Source organism: Oncorhynchus kisutch, linkage group LG10 (assembly GCF_002021735.2).
Source record: "Oncorhynchus kisutch isolate 150728-3 linkage group LG10, Okis_V2, whole genome shotgun sequence".
NCBI classification, from domain to species: Eukaryota; Metazoa; Chordata; class Actinopteri; order Salmoniformes; family Salmonidae; genus Oncorhynchus; species Oncorhynchus kisutch.
This window is the reverse complement of record NC_034183.2, coordinates 59,362,229-59,380,513: the sequence shown is the minus strand read 5'-3', so window position 1 is coordinate 59,380,513 and position 18,285 is coordinate 59,362,229. Positions and strand designations below refer to the sequence as shown.

General features: G+C 44.6%; 3 protein-coding genes across 4 annotated transcripts; 2 read left to right on the top strand and 1 right to left on the bottom strand.

Annotated features, from left to right (window-relative positions):
- Positions 1 to 218: 218 nt before the first annotated feature.
- LOC109893471 (ankyrin repeat and fibronectin type-III domain-containing protein 1-like) lies at positions 219 to 10,079 on the top strand. Of its 2 annotated transcripts, XM_031834300.1 has the most exons (18): positions 219 to 423; positions 2,324 to 2,697; positions 2,906 to 3,161; positions 3,445 to 3,645; positions 3,788 to 3,901; positions 4,014 to 4,111; positions 4,291 to 4,381; positions 4,594 to 4,701; positions 4,962 to 5,061; positions 5,311 to 5,440; positions 5,553 to 5,672; positions 5,873 to 6,094; positions 6,198 to 6,364; positions 6,612 to 6,777; positions 6,985 to 7,147; positions 8,173 to 8,339; positions 8,445 to 8,643; positions 8,846 to 10,079. In XM_031834300.1, exons 2-18 carry the CDS (start codon positions 2,536 to 2,538, stop codon positions 9,610 to 9,612), a joined length of 3,231 nt encoding a protein of 1,076 aa, XP_031690160.1. In that variant the 5' UTR covers positions 219 to 423; positions 2,324 to 2,535; the 3' UTR covers positions 9,613 to 10,079. The 2 variants fall into 2 exon arrangements, with proteins under 2 accessions (XP_031690160.1, XP_020342290.2); XM_020486701.2 differs by lacking the exon at positions 219 to 423 and having other exon boundaries at positions 575 to 2,697.
- A 1,749-nt stretch (positions 10,080 to 11,828) lies between these two features.
- Positions 11,829 to 15,113, top strand: LOC116375877 (GTPase IMAP family member 7). Its single transcript, XM_031834298.1, has 2 exons — positions 11,829 to 12,185; positions 12,507 to 15,113. The coding sequence occupies exons 1-2, from the start codon at positions 12,125 to 12,127 to the stop codon at positions 13,544 to 13,546; spliced, it is 1,101 nt and encodes a 366-aa protein (XP_031690158.1). The 5' UTR covers positions 11,829 to 12,124; the 3' UTR covers positions 13,547 to 15,113.
- On the bottom strand, positions 14,306 to 18,285 carry LOC109891969 (ER lumen protein-retaining receptor 3). The gene is made up of 5 exons (XM_031834299.1): positions 17,884 to 18,285; positions 16,590 to 16,690; positions 16,340 to 16,498; positions 15,542 to 15,794; positions 14,306 to 15,443 (listed from the first exon to the last, which is right to left on the bottom strand). The coding sequence occupies exons 1-5, from the start codon at positions 17,972 to 17,974 to the stop codon at positions 15,400 to 15,402; spliced, it is 648 nt and encodes a 215-aa protein (XP_031690159.1). The 5' UTR covers positions 17,975 to 18,285; the 3' UTR covers positions 14,306 to 15,399.

Genomic DNA, 18,285 nt, shown 5'->3' with positions numbered 1-18,285 from the left:
AGTAATAGGCTTACATTTGCCAATTAGGTTATTGATGCAAAGTAACTGACGAATCTATTAACATTAGCCTTTTGATATGGAGCCACTACTTTATCTACCTTTATCTATCTAGCTGTATAATAATGTTCATTCTGAATTGGTCCATGAATGTAAGCCTCAGCAAATGTGAAGGAGAGAGAAAGAGAGGGAGAGATGGGAGGGGCGTGAGGTACCAAATTGTATGTTGAGCGTCCCAGCAGCAGATTCACTTGACCGTGAGAAGTGAAAATTCATAAAAGGGGATTAACCGCACTGAGAGGGATGAGTGAATTCCGATTGCTATCGTAACGTTATGACTAATTTATTGACTTTTAATTGACGCTTTCGTGGTGTTTGTGGTGTAATATATGACAAGGGGGAAGCAGGAGCTTACATCTACGGAAGGTATAGTCTTGTATACATTTAATCTAACATATTTACCTGCCTAATAATTCATAATACAACACACAACCAGGTTGTTACAGAAGCCATAGGATTCGAGTGGATTATTGCAAAAGGGTATATAAAAAAATATATTTTTAAACTCATTTGTAATTTTCCACTGTTTTTAAATTCGTTTGTATGCGATGTGCATGCTGAATATGATGTTGTGCATTCTATTCTAATTGGGTCATTTTCTAAACTTTCATTAACTCAAACAACTGTGTATTTATTACATTGGCATAACTGTTGCATTTGCGCTTTGGCTGCTGTCAGATGCTTGTGTAATGTTTCAGGGATGTTTTATTCATTATCTGTATGTATACAAAATCTTCCAACGTTTCCTTATTTGGTTCACGCAATTATTTCGTTGCTTTCGAGTAACAGCATCACTTCCTGGTGCCAGGAATGAGTCAAAGAATATTTCTGTATAGACTTACTGTGAAACATTTCTTTGTCTGTTATCAAGCAATTGCTTAGGCCTACAAAAAAGTCACAACAGAATGGAATACATTTATAATAATTACACTCTGTATAGCATTATGTTAATGCTACTTCATAGAAGCTTCAATATCAACTCTAATTACTGAATGTCAATTGTTGTTTACATGAAGTCTTTTTGTCCAGTGATTGGTATCTGTTGGCACCTCCATGCAGCATAAACACTAATCCCTTCACTCAACCAGTTTCACAGATACAGATCAGCACTTTCCATAAGAGATGAAATGCACAATGAACAAACAATAGAACTGAATCTACCAATAACAGTGAGGAGGTCTCACCCGTATCTTTTCCCTATGCATGAGAAGGCAATGCAGGTGGTAAGAGGAGTGAGGGATTGTTATGTCACATGTGGGCAAATAAAAGGTACAGAATGCCAGCTGGGGACACCAGCGTGGCCACAGCAAAGTGCCACAGTACCAGTACAAGATCAGGGAGAATTCACTTTCTCTAGGAGACACAACGTAGTTAGTCCGAACATGACCAGTCAGACATGAAGATTGAATGTGGCTTTCATTTCCATTAGAATGAGGGAGGAGGGGAAATGGGTGAGGGAAAAGAAGCTTTGACAGAAAGATGGAGTCGGGGAATCTCTTGCCAGGGATGCATTTTGTGTCTGAATAACACTATGATCTAGATGGAAGTAAGTGGAAAGCTGAGGAGTTGAAAAGGGCAGAAGAGAGAGCGAGAGAGGATGGAAGAGAGTGTAGTGACTGAGGAGAGAAAATAAAAGTGAAAGAGAGCATTTTGGTCAAAGCAACAAAAAAGTGTCAGGGGGCTTTTGGAAGGCAAGTGTGCAGCTGGATTATGAAGACTGAACGGTGCAGGATACAATGCTGCTGGTTTTTCCTGTCTGAAAAGAGGTGAAGAAGAATAGACAATTATCCATCACTAATGTCAGACACGATAAAGGCAATTGAGAGGGCAGATAAATGGTTCTGTATGTATGACATGTTTGATCTCAGGAGCACTCAGTGTAATAGCGTTTACCGTGCACTCTGTAGACTTCCTTTCCTCAGTTCATTAGATTGATGGTGGGATTGCTTTGTGCAGAGACTCCATTGAGTAGGAAGAAAAGCCATAAGGCATTAGACTAGAGAGTGGGAACAAAGGGGAGAAGAGTGAGATATTCTAACTTCCGTGAGACATTTTCCATCTGCTCTGCTCAGGCATTGTAACTTTGATCCACTTATCCACCAACACGCAGTGCTGCTCAACTCAACCCAGGTTCCCCTAAGTAGTGATACATTTCTGCAACCGTTTTAACGGCTGGTAAGATGACAGTAAGACTGACTTTGTTCTGTTTTTTGTTTTCCATCTATTTTTCCCTCCATCTTATTCCTACTGTATCACTCCATTCTAGTCCTCTAAAGACCTCTTCCTGTTTCAAACCCCCTTCATCCTCCCTTCTTCCCCCTCTCCCTCCCCCGTGTACCGTTCCTCTCTTCACGCTGTCTCTCTGTGACCTCTCCATCATCCATCCACCTTCTTCTCTTTTGTTCCAACCTCGTCCCCTGTAACTCCCATATCCTGCTGTGCACACTCTCTACCAATTGTGTGTGTGCCATCTATTGTATGTCTGTGTCGGTGAGAAACCCACCACAGCGGCGGCGCTCTCTGGGTCCCGTTTCGCCTAAACGCATCTACAGAAACCTGTCGGTCAGGCTGAGGGGCAGAGAGTCCTCTTTTTCCGGAGAGACAGACATGCCGAAACATCCATGCAAGGCCACTCACACAGTAAGACATCCTGAGAGAAAGTGAATTTTGGATCCATTTTGGGTGTTTTATCTTTGAGAATTGTCTTATATTGTTGTTCCATACTAAGTAACATTTCCTTCCTGCATTTTTCTGCCATGCCCATGACGATGTACCCTCTTACCCTGTATCCCTCCATGTGCCTGTTTCTCATTTCTCACTCGATCCCCCTCTCCTTCCCCTGTGTTAGTATCAGAACCTGTGGGAGGCAGTGGAGAAGGAGGACACCCTGGCGGTGCAGAGCCTGCTATGCAGGGACAGAGTGTGTGGCGGAGGAGGAGGACGGGATAAAGAGAAGAAAGAGAAGGACTGGGAAAGAGAGAGGGAGAAAGGTGTAAACAGAGTGAGTGAGCAGGGCCTGGTACCTCTGGACGTGGCTGCTCTAACCCAGAACTCCCCTCTGCTGCACGTGTTGACCAAGGCAGGAGCCAGACACAACCCCGTCTGTGAGTCTTGCACAGTGACGTAGATTGAATCAGTGCAATCAAGAGATGGTCAAGTAACAGTTGTACACATTTCACACAAACAATGGTTCATCCAGTACATTAAGACATTATTATTTTGGGGTAGTGACTACGAGTGAGTGATGTTTAAATGTAATGTTTACAGATATAAATCCTGTCACCCTTTCCCTCTATCTTGTTCCCACACTGTGTAAACAATGCAAAACCTTTTTATTATCTCTCTCTCCCACTCTCTCCCCTCCCTACCTCCCTCCCTTTCTCTCAGTGTGTCTTCCAGCGGAGTGGTTGTGCAAGCTGGATGCCCTGGTGATGTTGGCTGACAGGCAGGTGGAGGACAGGAGGGAGGAGCTACTGGGTGGAGCAGGGGTGGGGCCACATGTGCAGGCCGACATACAGAGGCAGCTCCACCTCTGGACTCTGCGGCAGCAGCTGTACTGCAGGATGAGGGAGAGCTTCCACCACACAGGTCAGAGGCTAGGGGTCAGGGGTGATGAAGGACAAGTATGATGCACGCAAGCCAGTCTCATTGGTTCGTTTATGTTATGTACTTTTGGCTCCAAGTCTGTGTTTACTGTCTGCATGTCTCTCAATCTCTCTGTGTCCTCTAGACCTCCCTGGCCCTCCAAGTAGTGTGTCACTGTTTGTGACCAGTGCCTCTTCCCTGTTTGTGTCCATTCGAGAGCCAAACGGTATCGCCACTGGATTGATCACACGCTACAGAGGTGGGGTTCTACTACTCCAACTCTAACATTGGCTCTAATCACTATTGCAATTACCACTCAGTCCTCAATATCATAGATACATCTGTGTCTCTCTTCCTGTCACCTCCTACAGTGGAATGGAGCACCTCTGCCAACTTCAAGAGTATACTTGGCTCAGCCCAAGTGATCGACACTAAGACCCCCGTCCACAGCATCACAGGACTCAAGACAGTAAGAGACACACGAACCCGGTCACATCTCCTGAACCAGGACACCCTGAGGCTAGGAGGCACTTAACCTCAACTCTCTCAGTTACCTGCATTAATTAACAACTACAATGTAAAGTTATTTTTGCCCTGGTCTGCCTGTTCGTAAGTTTAAGTCATGATGATAATGTATTGGTCTCTTAGGGAATGCACTACTTTGTGAGAGTGACCGCCTACAATGTGAAGGGATGGGGCCCGGCTCAGAGCTCCAGCCCAGTCAGTGCTGCCCCCTCCAGTGAGTAAATGGAACTGCAGACAGCCAGACAAAAGAGCTTTCTGATATTCTATATTATCATCAATGCTCTGCGTAGAAGTTGACCCTAATCACAGATCAAGAATCAGCTCCCCAAATACCAATCTCAGCCATTTGAAGAAAACAGCTGACCTTGGATCATATGACTCCACAATGAGTATCAGTGACCGCTGGTGGCCTGTGTCCCTCTGCAGGCTGGAGGGAGTGTATGGGAGTGAAAACTCCAAGCAGGAACAAGGAGGCTCTAGCCAGGAGACTGTTGGAGCAGACCAGAGAGCCACACTACAAGGGATACTGTATAGGTAGTGTACTTCTTGAACCATAACATAGATACAGCATCTCAGTTCCGCCTCTCATACAAGGGGAATGAATATACTATTCAAATTATTTGTGTAAAATTAACATCCTTGTACATAATTTTTTTAAATATATATCTTTTTTTATACACACCTGTATGATACACGAGAAAGTAAACAGTATCAGTCACTCAAAATAATACTCTGGCTCTTTCACATGGTCCTCCATGTCTGAATGTCTCATTCCTTTGTCCTGTGGCCCATAGAGAGCTCCAAGCCCCAGAGCCCCAGCAAGCGCCTGTCTATGTCTCGCAGCCTGAAGCTGCTCTTCCAGTCTGCCACCAAGTTCGTCCGTCTCCTACAGAGGTGAGATAGCAGTGCTCCTCACCCAACAACTCTGTATCTCTGCCACTAACCTCACCCATGGTTACATTTAGAGAAAGATCCCACTCTGTCTCTGTTCCCTCAGTACATCCCCTACTCTTCAAACAAGTGTCCCTTTCTGCCCTCTCTTTATTGCACCTACCTCTCTATTCAGTTTTCTTCTGTCTTCCCTCGTTAGGATGAAACTAATCTTATTCTCTCCTCTGTTCTTCCTCTTTGTCTCATTGTTAGGGGTGTATACCTGGCAACTGTGTTCTACAGAAAGGAAAACATCCTGGTCACAGCAGATGACCAGCTCCCATTGGTGGAGATCCAGTGCTGCTCCACCTCCATCTCTCAGGACTTCCTTTGGTTTGCCAAGGTTAGCTGTCAATCTAATTGAATACATTGGTAGATATACCTATATGAAATATATGTTCCAAAGTTACATTGTCTATTTTCTATATTTCTATCCCTCTCTCTCTTTCTTACAGTTGTCCTGTGCGTGGCAACAGGTGCCCTGGCTCCAACAGGCCCTCTCCTCCGCTCTCTCCTCCTCTTCATCACTACTTCAGAACAGGCACAATATCTTGCAGGCTGTAGCACAACTACAGGTGAAAAAAATGATAATATACACTGATAGGTCACTGTACATGGCCTTCTCATCAATCAAGCACCTAGCAAAGATGAAGAGACAACAGTTTCTGTGAGCTTTCTCTTTCACTGCCTGTTTCTCGTTTGCTTTCCTTTTCACTATTTCTATTCAAATATTTCATACTTTTCTCCCTCTCTCCTTCCCTGCCTCTCTCTGCAGTCCTCTCTGGGGACAGTAGACTTGGGGCAGGTGTACTATGAGCCTCTGAAGGACAGGCAGGGTAATGTCCTGCTGGTGACAGTTAAGGATTGTGCGGCCCACACAAAACCCCCAGACCTCCCTCTCCACTGGGTCCCCCTGGCCTGGCTGGAGAAGATCCGGGGCAGGACCCCTCTACTCCCAGAGCCTACTGCCATGGACACCCTCACAGAGCAGCTCAAGGTGACCCTTCCTGGCTGGAACACTGTGTGCTCGTGTTTATACACAGTAGTAAGGCTTCTTATTGTGCTAATACAACAATGCCTTTCTCTGTGTCCCTCACCAGGAGAAGCTGTCCTTCCACAGACGCAGTGTCCAGTGGGCCCAGCCTGGCCTGTACGTGGGCATCTTGAAGCTGTGCAGCACAGTGGAGCAGATCAGGGTTCTAGTGCCCCAGAGGCTGCCCAACCTGCTATGCCACGCCAGAATGCGCCACAATCCCCATGTGTCCCGGTAACACAGATAACATACTACGACTGAGCTTACCACTGAGTTCAGTATGCACTGCCACGTACAGACAGACTTTTAAACTGTTCTGACCTGGTATAGCTGATGATGAAATGGGAATACGGTATAATACTTTGAATGAACTGTGTCCTCAATGTTTTTCTAGTGTTTTTAAGGATTACTGACTGGTCAAATGAGATCATTGCTAATGATAGTTCCTTGTGATGTGTCTTGGGCTGCATTTTTCTTTTAGCGATGAATGGGCATGGTTACAAAGCCACAACATGTTAACAGCCAATGAGGACACAGAGGGTGAGGATGAGACCTTGATGGACATCTCTGGGCTGGGGGAGTTTGTGAGGTCACTCAGGGTCGCCGTCACTCTCCTGTTGACAAAGCTCAACATCCCCCTCTACAGGGTAACCATGGTTTCACTTACTCTCCAACTCACATGCTTTTAGATCTCATTTGAATGTTATACTGTATCATGTGATACACCTCTCTTACTGCCTCTTGTCTTCTCTCTCTGTTATTTTCTTTTTTCTTTTTCTCTCTCTCGATGTTCACAACCTCTTGTCCTCATCCTCTGATCATCACTTCTTTCTCCCTGCTCTCCTCTCCTACAGGCGTATCAGTACGGTGTGTACACTCGGGAGCTGCTACAGTTTGGGGATAAGATGTCCATGCTGCTCCTGCTGCCCCCTAGTGAAGACTTCAGTTCTAGCTACTGGCCCCTAGTGGGCACCAAGGAACCAGGCCTCACAATGCCACTGCAGATCTTTGAGCTGGGTATGTATTGGTGCCAGGGTTGGGTTTAAGTTTAGAGTATTTAGTGTCACACGCACAAGTACAGTAAAATGGCTTTCTTGTTTGCTCTTTCCCAACAATGCAGTAATCAATATCAGTATTAGTATAAAAAAAAGTAATAAAAAGTAAAGTAGAACAAAAACACAGAAATAGAAATAAGAAGAATATGAGAAAGTAAGTAAGCTAAATACAGGATCAGTTCCAGGGTCAGTGCCAATACCATATTTACAATGTGCAGGGATACCTGAGTGGGAGGGTTAGATATGTATAGGGTAAGGTGACTAGGCATCGGGATATATGATAAACAGAGTAGCAGCAGTGTATTTGATGATTGTATGTGAGTGTGTGCACGTGTGTAGAGTTAGTATGAATGTATGTGCATGTTATGTGTGTGTGTGAGCAAATGAAGTGTGTGCATGTGTGCTTGCCGTGTGGAAGTAGAGAGAACAGTCTATGGGGTGGCTGGAGTCTTTAACATTTTTCTGGGCCTTCCTTTCACACCGCCTGATTTAGAGGTCCTGGGTGGCAGGGAGCTCAACCCCAGTGATGTTTTGGGCTGTCCACACCACCCTTTGTAGTGCCATGTGGTCGACGTCAGTGCAGTTGCCATACCAAGCAGTGATGCAGCCAGTCAAGATGCTCTCAATAGTACATCTGTAGAACGTTTTGAGGATTTGAACCTCCTGGGGGGCAAGAGGCTCTGTCACGCCTTCTTCACGTCTGTTTGTGTGTGTGTGGACCATTTGAAGCCCTTAGTGATTTGGACACCGAGGAACTTAAAGATCTCGACCTGCTACACTGCAGCCCTGTCTCGGGGCGTGCTCGCCCCCCATTTCCTGTAGTCCACGATTAGCTCCTTGGTCTTATTGAAGTTGAGGGAAAGGTTAATGGACAACATAGAGAATATGAGATGTCATGCCATTTATGTTTTGGCTCAGAGTAAATGGTCAGTGGTGGTGAGCTTAGACTTTTCTCTTTATTTTCTGTCTAATCCTCCCGTCTCACAGTGCACTTCTGGACGTACGAGCAAGACTTCCTGTCTCAGTACTGTCAGGTCTGGGTTCGGTTGGAGCTGGACGCCCATCTGTCCCAGCAGGCTTTGCGAGAAGCTCTGGACACGAAGGAGGTGCAGGAGGCCAGAGACCGCCTTGGTCACATCACTCAGCTCTCACAGGTAGACTACCCATAGAGGGTAATGAAATAGATATCAAAGGAGGACCGTATGTGTGTATGAGAGGGAATGAGCCCCCTTGCCTCTCTGTCCCTTTGCCCTGTTTAGAGTCTTGAGGTGGTGTGGCGTGAGGCCCGGTGGATCATGGATGTCCTGCAGTGTGTCCGCTCTAAACAGTGGGTGGGGGCGGTGCCTCTGGGCCTGGTCATGGGAGGAGACCCACCTGCCTGCCCAGATGATGAGGAGGATGACAGGCCTACCACCAGAGTCTGGCCCCAGCGCATACTCTCTCAAAATAAAATATCAGGTAACTTGTTAATGTAGTAGATGTAGTTAATTCATTATTCACTGTCTTTGATTGGAGCATTAGAGAGCAGGCAGGGGTGAGAAGAAAATTGTTTTACATTGTGATGCACTTAATTCCTTAGTTTGATATTCAGTCACTTCCTTTGTCTGTTTGATGTAACTAACTCTCCTTTCTGTTGGCCCTCTCCTCTCACTGCCTCTAGAGAGCATTACCTGTACTGTTACAGACGTTGGTGTCAGCAGTGGGATCTCTGAGCCAATATGTATCCCGGGGGTCCATGAAAAGGCTGTGGGTTTAATTGAGGGGGCTAGCAAAGGGGGGTACCCCGTGGACCTCAGTGCCCAACAGCCTGTTGTGGCGTTCAACAGCCTGGACCAGTCAGGAGTTGGGTTCGACAGTGTGGCCCAATCAGAAGTGGTATATCATAACATTATGGCCCAATCAGAAGTGGCAGATCATGACATTGTGAACCTGCCAGCTGCCTACAGTGGAGAACTGGAGTATCCTCACAGTTTTGTCAGTGATGTGATCCCGCCTCTACCAGAGCTGGACATCATCTTCCCCACACTGAGTCTGATAGATGAAGAGAGGGAGGAGGACCCTGTAACTGGGAGGATGGATATGTTTGACAGTTTAAGTCTTGGAGTCGGTGAAAGCGAGGCTTTCTGTGGACTAAACTCTGACTTGAAGAGTGGACCTAAGGGTTGCTCTCTCTCTGATGTGCATCATGATACGAACTCACTGACAGCAGGCCTTAGTTTAGGAGACAGAACCTGTGCAGATACACTGTTCTCAGGTCATTTAGATGGGCTGGCCACATCTGCCTCTCTTCCCATTGTGAGGACCACACCTGCCCAGAGCTGGGATTTACCTACAGAGGACACTATGATACATGCTGGCAACAGGGGGGGCAGCATGCCAGCCAGGAGCCAGGTTGAGTGGGAGAACTCCTCTAACCAGGCATCCTGATGTATCCAGATATTATTAGAACTGAACGTTAGTAGTACTTACTCATCGTGCCTCTCGAAGAATTTGACAACCAATTCTCAACCAATTCTTAATATGCTTTTAGTGCCTTTAACTAACAAACGGTGGGATATTCATGGTTGTTTCCTCATCACATTATCTGACTCTCTGTAGTTGTTCCAGTGGTGATATAAAGGGCCTGTCTCCAAGAGGCCCGGTAGACATGTTCTGTGCTTCTGTACGCGAGAAGTCTCCCTGTTGAAACTTCTATTAAACTGAATTGATGTATGATTGTCTATATCCACAACTGCTATTCTCTTTTGTTCAATGTAAAAATACTCTTTACCGTATTGTACTCTATTAACCGGTTGCACTTGTGTCCTTTGAACACACAACTAGCTAGTCTACAGTAAAATCAGTTGAATGGTTTATCTTTACAAAATGACCAAATAAAAATATTTTCAGCTGTATTTGTGTTGTTCCACATTTTATTTCTAAGAAAAAAGTTAGTTGTATTTTTTTTTTTACATGATCCTTTTCAGAAACGGGTGTGTATTTGAGAAGGTTACACAGGCCAACTGGGTATCAAGGTGAGGATATGTGTGAGGATATCAATTCAAAATGGCAATATTACAGGTCCAATGCAGTTCTTTTTATCTCAATATCAAATCATTTCTGGGTAACAATTAAGTTCCTTACTTTGATTTTTTTCTAATTAAAATAGTAAAAAAAGAATCCCCAACCGCAGGACTATACACTGAGTGTACAAAACATTAAGAACACCTGCTCTTTCCATGACATGCTGTCCAGGTGAAGCTATGATCCATTATTGATGTCACTTGTTAAATCCACTTCAATCAGTGTAGATGAAGGGGAGGAGACAGGTTACAAAAGGATTGTTAAGCCTTGAGACAATTGAGACATGAATTGTGTATTTGTGCCATTCAGAGGGGAATGGGAAATTCAAAAAATGTAAGGGCCTTTGAACTGGGTAGGGTAATAGGTGCCAGGCCACCAGTTTGTGTCAAGAACTGCAACCCTGCTGGTTTTTGACGCTCAGCAGTTTCCCTTGTGTATCAAGAATGGTCCACACCCAAAGGACATCCAGCCAACTGAAACACAACTGTGGGAAGCATTGGAGACAACATGGGCCAGCATCCCGGGAGAACGCTTTCAACCCCTTGTAGAGTCCATGCCCCGATGAATTGAGGCTGTTCTGGGGTAGGCCAACAGTTCCCTTGAAGTGCATTAGGCCTATTTGAAGTGTGACTGTCGAATTTGTATAGCGCCTCACAATCATCACACATAACATAGCCGGCACTGGTATCATCCTCTTTTACCACTTCACCAAATCTTTACAAACGGTTACTTTTCTGGCCCTCCTTTCTCTTTATTTTCAACTCTCCATTTCACAGCTTTTCTTTTATTGAATTAAACTCTGACATTGTCCCTTTTGCCTCCATGGATCGACTTTAAAATGTGCTGCCTGTTCCCAAAAGCATTTGGCGATTGGCGTGTAGGATATTGGGCGCGTGTACTGTTAGGCCCTAAAAATTCAATGTAGCCTATAGATATAAATAGCAATATAATGATACATTTATGGATTTTTTAAGGTACTGTTTTCTCTTTATTCAAATCGACTAAATCTGCCCGCCCTACATATATAACCTCGGGGACCGCGGGTTATGAGTCAACCACAGGAGGGTGGTGGAACCTTAATCGGGGAGGGCGGGCTCTGGGTAATGGCTGGAGAGGAATAGTTGAAAGGGTATCAAACACATGGTTTATATGTATTTGATGCGATTCCATTTGTTCCGTTATTATGAGCCATCCTCCCATCAGCAGCTCCCACTGGAGTCAAGCCGCGAAGTACTAGTATGCTTATTTTCAGTTTGGCAGAGTGCAATTATTCATGACATGTTTATAACCTTAACATCAAAACAAAAACAGTTATGTCACTGATCTTACCTTGTGCTTTGGGGTGGGTGAGCTTCCTGTTTAAAGCTTGCTCTGCACCCCACTATGATCTCACATAAATTAAGCGATGTGATTTTGGTTTGTCTGCAAGTGTCTAGTAATAATAGTTTTGTCAGACCAAGAAATAAACACAGCTGTCCCAGTTAATATGACGTCCCACACTTTCCGAATTCACCCTATATGCGAATATCAAAATGTAAGCATGAACGGCAAATTGACAGTGTAGGATCAAAGAACTGACCACAGGTAGGTTTACAGTGCCAGTTAGTCAGCGCAGACTGTCTGGTCGCGTGTGCGCATTATCACAATGACATCATGGTCTGACTCTGCAGCATTGCATCGTAGATAGGGCATGTAAACGGGAGAAAAGAAAAAGGACATGGATACAAATATATTTAATTTCTCAATAAAAAAGACTATCATAAGAATAAGGAAGCGCTGGTAATATACTCAAGTAAAGCAACCGAAGACAGGACCCTCTTATTCCACTGCATATTAAGGTATTCAACGGATAATCCATAGTTCCGCCGTGTTCGCCATGGCTAACTCATGTGGGACAGTGGAGATGGCGTCATTGGAATGTGCTGCCTCGAATCTGGGTGAGAGACTATTGAAACAATAATAGCCTACTGTTGTTGTTGCTAGCAGGTAGATTTTCCATTGCGCATCAAAAAAGATGGCATTTGTATAGCTTTTTTTTTTTTTTTTACAGCTCCACCGAAAATGAACAGCATCACTCAGAAATCTGTAATGTAGGCTAACTACATTTCTCAGCCCCCAACCATTATAAATATAATCGACCTGCATATTATATAGGTGATCATAGGAAAACATAAGGCCTATGTCAGATAGTAATTTCAAGGTAGGTTACACTTTTAGATTGGTTAGGCCAGTATAAATGACTGTCATTTGTGTCACAGCATGTGAAGCATCACCGGAGCCTGACAGTGGTGCGCTGAGGATGGTACTGGTGGGGAAGACAGGCGCAGGGAGAAGCTCTTCTGGTAACACCATCCTAGGGAGGCAGGCATTCCGGGTGGACATCTCTTCATGTTCTGTAACTGGTCAGTGTGACAGACAGAGTGGAGCTGTGGCTGGGAGGAACCTCACTGTGGTCGACACCCCAGGGTTCTTCGACACGCGCCTCTCCCCTCAGGAGGTGACAGCTGAGGCAGGCCGCTGTGTGGTGCTGTCCGCCCCTGGCCCCCACTCCTTCCTGGTGACCCTTCAGCCTGGCAGGTTTACTCAGGAGGAGCGGGATGCCCTAGAGTGGGTCAAGGCCACTTTTGGACCAGGAGCCCTCAGATACACAGTAGTACTGTTCACCTGGGGTGACCAGCTTCAGGGGAAAAGCATGGAAGACTTCCTGAAGGAGAGCCAGGAGCTCCAGGAGTTTGTGAGTAGATGTCAGGGGGGCTACCATGTCTTCAACAACAGCAACAAGATAACAGACTGCACTCAGGTCACAGAGCTCCTGGAGAAGATAGACAAGATGGTGGCGCAGAACGGAGGTGGCTGTTACACCAACCTGATGTACCATGAGGCAGAGAGAGCCATCAGAGAAGTGCAGGAAGGAATTCTGGGAGAGAGAAGGATGACTCCATTGAAGCAGGAGGAGGATGGGGTGAAGACAGGGACAGAGCCTCAGGGACCGGAGGCAGAGAGAATGAGAAGGAGGGAAGAGGAGGAGAGGAGAAGAGAGGAAGAGGCAGCCAGAAAGAAGGCAGAGAAGTTGTTCTGGTGTGAGCTGGTGTCTGCCCTGGGGAAGGGGGCGGCAGAGGGAGCTGGAGTAACAAGCAAAGGGAAAGGGAAAGCAGTGAAAAAGGTTAAGGCGATAGAGAGGGCAGCAGCTTTGGCTACCACACCGCTGTCAATCACATCAGCTGCCAAAGTGGTGGGAGGAGCTGTGAGAGAGGGAAGTAAAGTCCTTTACAAACACCGCAAAACTCTCCTACACTGATGGGGACTTTTAATATCCACTATTATTCACTGTGTGGTGCTGGGTTATCAGGTAGAAGATGAGGGTCTTAAATAACCCGTATATTTTGTTCTGTCTCTGAAGTGCTAATTAGTTTCACACACTTATTTATCACTCAACTGTGTTCCCTGAAAAATCATCACAATGACTTCATAAGGCAGGCTTGCTAAAGAGCGCCGATGCACTTTCTTCCATTGACAGTCATAGTTGATGAAGCTATTAATGCACTAACACACGGAGGTAAATGATCAGAAAGTGAATAAGAGTTGATAGAATACAAAATGCAGTGTAATACCAGTGTAATGGAACTGTCACCATCATCCTTAGTAGAAGCCCAGCCCTGACAGTTGAGGAAGTGATTCTATTTGACCAGGTTGTCATAGTGCCACGGGAGTAAACAGGCATTCATTATTGAATACTCAATAGAAAAGTAAGTGTGCTGTGAATTTTTGAATGGTGTGAATCAATTGTGTGTGTGGTTTTGAGTGGTGTGAATCACTTGTGTGTGTGTGTGGTTTTGAGTGGTGTGAATCACTTGCGTGTGTGTGGTTTTGAGCGGTGTGAATCACTTGTGTGTGTGTGGTTTTGAGTGGTGTGAATCACTTGTGTGTGTGTGGTTTTGAGTGGTGTGAATCACTTGTATGTGTGGTTTTGAATGGTGTGGATCGCTAGTGTGAGTATGCAGGAGTAAACATCCTGGTGTGATGAAACAATTTAAAGTAATCAACACGAAGAACCTGATGAACCAGTAAAGATACATTTTACTGACCTGATTTACAAATGATGAAGGTTCTTTGTATTAAAATGTTGATCATTACAACATGGGCACCACAGTTGTAAAAGTTTGGCACACATATACACATTTAGTAGTACCAAGACACTTAGTGTAAGTACCTTTCCATTTTGTTGAAGCATTAATCTGCCTTTGCCATTGTAATCCTGGTCCCAAAATGCTGTCAATAAATGTTGAGATATGAATGAACTCTAGTTAGTGAGAAATAACTCATCAAATACAAAATATATTTTGTTTGAACTGTGACATCACACAAATGTGTATTTGTTTTGCTTAATGAAATGCATTAATATTAAAGGAATGGAAATGACTGGTAAAATCAAAGTACAGAATACAACGTATTTAAGAAGAACCTTGGTTCAGTCAAGAAGTGGACGGATATAAGAGATACATACATGACAGTGCGTTCTGTATGGTATCTCCATAAAGAGAAGAACATAGCACAACTCTCGACGAGGATGGCAAATATCACCCATAGCAGCCTAAATACAAGACTCCCAATGAAGTCTGCTTGGTGAAACAATGTAAGCCTTGAAGGTTGGTCACTGTTATATGTAGAAATTGTGAAAAGACAGGAAAGCAGAACAAATGTCTCACATATATACAATGTTTACACCATTCTGATGTAATAAGACATTCAATATGCCATTTACTAGAAAAGGAAAAATAAGGCACAAACTCCATTGGACTAATTCAAGCGGGACAATATTTGCCTCCATGGAAAAAAAAAGTATAATAAAAATAAAAAATCCCACAGTATTCAATTTACTCAATTCCCATTAACATTCAGTTCCACACACTCATGCACAAAAACATAGGACAATCGTTCTTTGGTCATTTTAGTCTAGGGAAAAGCACACCAACAAACACACCAGGTACCAACAACACGACGGTTGCCATCTGGGTACAGTATATACCCCCCAGGGTATACAGGGGGTACTGTGACACTGCAGACTGTAGTCCATTACTAAGTATTATTGGTGGGCAGAGGTGCTTTCAGTTACTGAACTGCTCAACTGTCGCTTAAAACAGCACTGACTCTTTAGATGGGCATGGGCAGGGACATCTTTCCACTTCCTCTGAGCACTGGAGAGGGACAAAGGCAAAGAGTGAAAAGTAAATGGGATGAAATATGTACTAGAAATACAATACAAAGTCAAAATCCCTCCCTGGCTCATACTTACCCCTGGTAACGTAAAGGTAGAAGAAGTCACAGTAGAAAATCGTCTGCACCACACCGGACACCACAGCAATCTGGTCAAAGAAGCCCTCGGTGTGGTAGCGCCACACCCAGTTGGCCAGGTACAGGGCTCGGTAGAGACCCAGGAAGAACAGGTAGTGGGTGGTGATGGACTCTGCCTCGCCGGTCTTGGTGATCATGAAGAGCTGGGGCAAGATGGCCACCGACTCCAAGTAGATGGAGAAGGTCCACAGGATCTGTGCACCAAAGATATGCATTCAATCAAGTATGAGGTCTGACATGCTCATGTACCAACACATCAAGTATGAGGTCTGACATGCTCATGTACAAACACATCAAGTATGATGTGCTGTTAAACCATCTCCTCATGCTTAGGGTCATGTATAAAAATGCCCAGTTGGCCATTATTTTGGCAATCATGCCTAGAGGAGCTCTCAATGACTTGAGTAGAGGCTTCCCAAAGCGGGGTTTAAAGGGTGTGTGTGTCTCAGTCACCAGATCGCAACACAATTGAACACTTATGAGAGATTCTGAAGCGGCGCCTGAGAATCATTTTCCACCACCATCGACAAAACACCAAATGGAAGAAATTCTTGTGGAAGAATGGCGTCGCATCCCTCCAATAGAGTTCCAGACACTTGTAGAATCTATGCCGAGGCACATTTAACAGTTCTGGCGGTTTGTGGTGGCCCAACGCCCTGTTAAGACACTTTATGTTGGTGTTTCCTTTATTTTGGCAGTTACCTGTATGTGCAGTATGTATTGAACCTGGCACATTTACCTCCAGGGGGGCAAATGCATAGTTTTCCAGGAAGGAAAGCCCAGCCACAGGCACAAGCAGGAACTCAACACGGAATGAGTCACTCTCTGAGTCGAAGGTGCTCCTGAAGCGCATGTAGATCAGGTACACAGTGGCATATGCCAAAGCCAGAAACACCACCTGAGCACACAAGACAGCAGGAAGGAGTTTAGGTTAGAACAGAAATCATTGATTGGTTGGCTTCTTTGTAGGATACTATTGTCTACCTCACCTTCATAACTGTGTTGTAGATGGAGATTACGCTCGTGAACAGGTCCAAGTATCTTGTAGTGAAGACTAATGCAAAAAGCACCTGAGACTTCCCAGAAATACCTACAGAAACAAACAACAGTCATTAATCTCACGTATGGGGCAGCAGGTAGCCTAGTGGTTAGAGCGTTGAGCCAGTAACTGAAAGGCTGCCCCTGAACAAGGCAGTTAACCCACTGTTCCTAGGCCGTCAATGTAAATAAGAATGTGTTCTTAATTGACTTGCCTAGTTAAATAAAATGTAATAAAAAAAATATGCAACAATTTCATTTCATGACCTGGGAATGGCAAAACATCATCAATGCGGATATCTGCGGTAGAAAGCTGTAACGACCCTCCCACTCTATCTGCCGTATTCTTTCTTTGTTCTTGTTTCCTTATTAGGATGCCGGTGGGTGGAGTTGGGAGGGTCGTCAGCTACATGGGAAACACCTGGGCCCGGTGTGTCCCAGGATAAATACACCACTTCCCCATTCATGGAGGAGACTCTCTCCATGCAGACACCTGTATAGATTTTGTTGTGTATCTTGGTGGTTTTTGGTTGTTTGCTTTGGCACCTTTCAATACCCCTCATTATCACATCCATGCAAAACACTCACTTACACTACTGATTACACACACCATTGTATATTTTGCTTAGTTTACTTTATTTAATAAATATATGTGTTGTTACTCCTTATCTCCACGTTGTCTCCCTTTTGTTACGGGCTTTGAGCCGGTTCGCGACAAAAGCAGACCAGGGTGCGACCACCAAAACAAATATGGTTAGACTGAACTCTTTGCCACGTAACATTTTTGTGCGTCGTAGTGGACTAGTCAAATTGATTTACTCTCTAACCACAACATATTGCAATGTATAATGTAACCAATTATAACCGAGGAGCGTTGTTACATTGTTGCAACAAAGTAACAAATGAACTGTTGAGTGCTCCACGAGTGCTACATGATGTGAGCGTTGCAGACCAGTACTAGGAGTGTGAGGTCAACTTCCCAATTGAGATGGACATATGCATTCATTTTCACTGTGTCAGCTTGCCTGGCTACCACGGATGTTAGTTTATTCTCAGAAATGAAGTATGCCTATTTAGCGAACAAGAACAAGGAGCTGCGGGAGAATTCAGTTTGAGTCGTCAGGCAATGTGTCCCCAAGTTTGTTAAACAGATTTTAGGCCAATGAATGAGCAAGTCAATAAATCATTAACAGCAAGACTTCCCTGTAAACAACTGCATATCAAATTATCCCACTGTCAACATACCAGCACAGGATTTTGACCTCCGTATCTTCATAAATAGAATGATGATAGCAACGAGATGTGACACGTCACCGGCTAGACGGAAGATATTCATAGTGCTGTTTAGGTATTCCAAAAAGAAAGAATCGAAATATTGGTGCAAATCTGTAAGAATGAGGCCTCCAAGTAGTCTTCAGGCGAAGTCAAAACAATAACGTATGTAAAAAGAGACTCCCCTAAAAAAAATTACTCCAAATTTCCCAAATGTTATGTCCTCTTGTTCTTTGGAAATCACTATAAATGCTCATAAACGTTCATTATAGAGATTCTGCATAGGGATTCCTCTGCAGCACTTTCCGCAAAGGGCTGGGAAAGTTGGTCAGACCTGTAGCGGTGACGTGGCTGCCAGTTTCTGCAAAATCCGTA

Bases quoted from the DNA above. Each gene is read 5' to 3' on its own strand.
- LOC109893471 (XM_031834300.1), top strand. From the start codon at position 2,536: ATGTCTGTGTCGGTGAGAAACCCACCACAGCGGCGGCGCTCTCTGGGT. The intron at 3,902-4,013 runs GTGGGGTTCTAC...CACCTCCTACAG, and splicing joins ATTGATCACACGCTACAGAG to TGGAATGGAGCACCTCTGCC. The intron at 6,778-6,984 runs GTAACCATGGTT...CCTCTCCTACAG, and splicing joins TCAACATCCCCCTCTACAGG to GCGTATCAGTACGGTGTGTA.
- LOC116375877 (XM_031834298.1), top strand. From the start codon at position 12,125: ATGGCTAACTCATGTGGGACAGTGGAGATGGCGTCATTGGAATGTGCT. The intron at 12,186-12,506 runs GTGAGAGACTAT...TTTGTGTCACAG, and splicing joins ATGTGCTGCCTCGAATCTGG to CATGTGAAGCATCACCGGAG.
- LOC109891969 (XM_031834299.1), bottom strand. From the start codon at position 17,974: ATGAATATCTTCCGTCTAGCCGGTGACGTGTCACATCTCGTTGCTATC. The intron at 16,691-17,883 runs GTATGTTGACAG...TTGTTTCTGTAG, and splicing joins GAGGTCAAAATCCTGTGCTG to GTATTTCTGGGAAGTCTCAG. The intron at 15,795-16,339 runs GTAAATGTGCCA...TTTGGTGCACAG, and splicing joins ATGCATTTGCCCCCCTGGAG to ATCCTGTGGACCTTCTCCAT.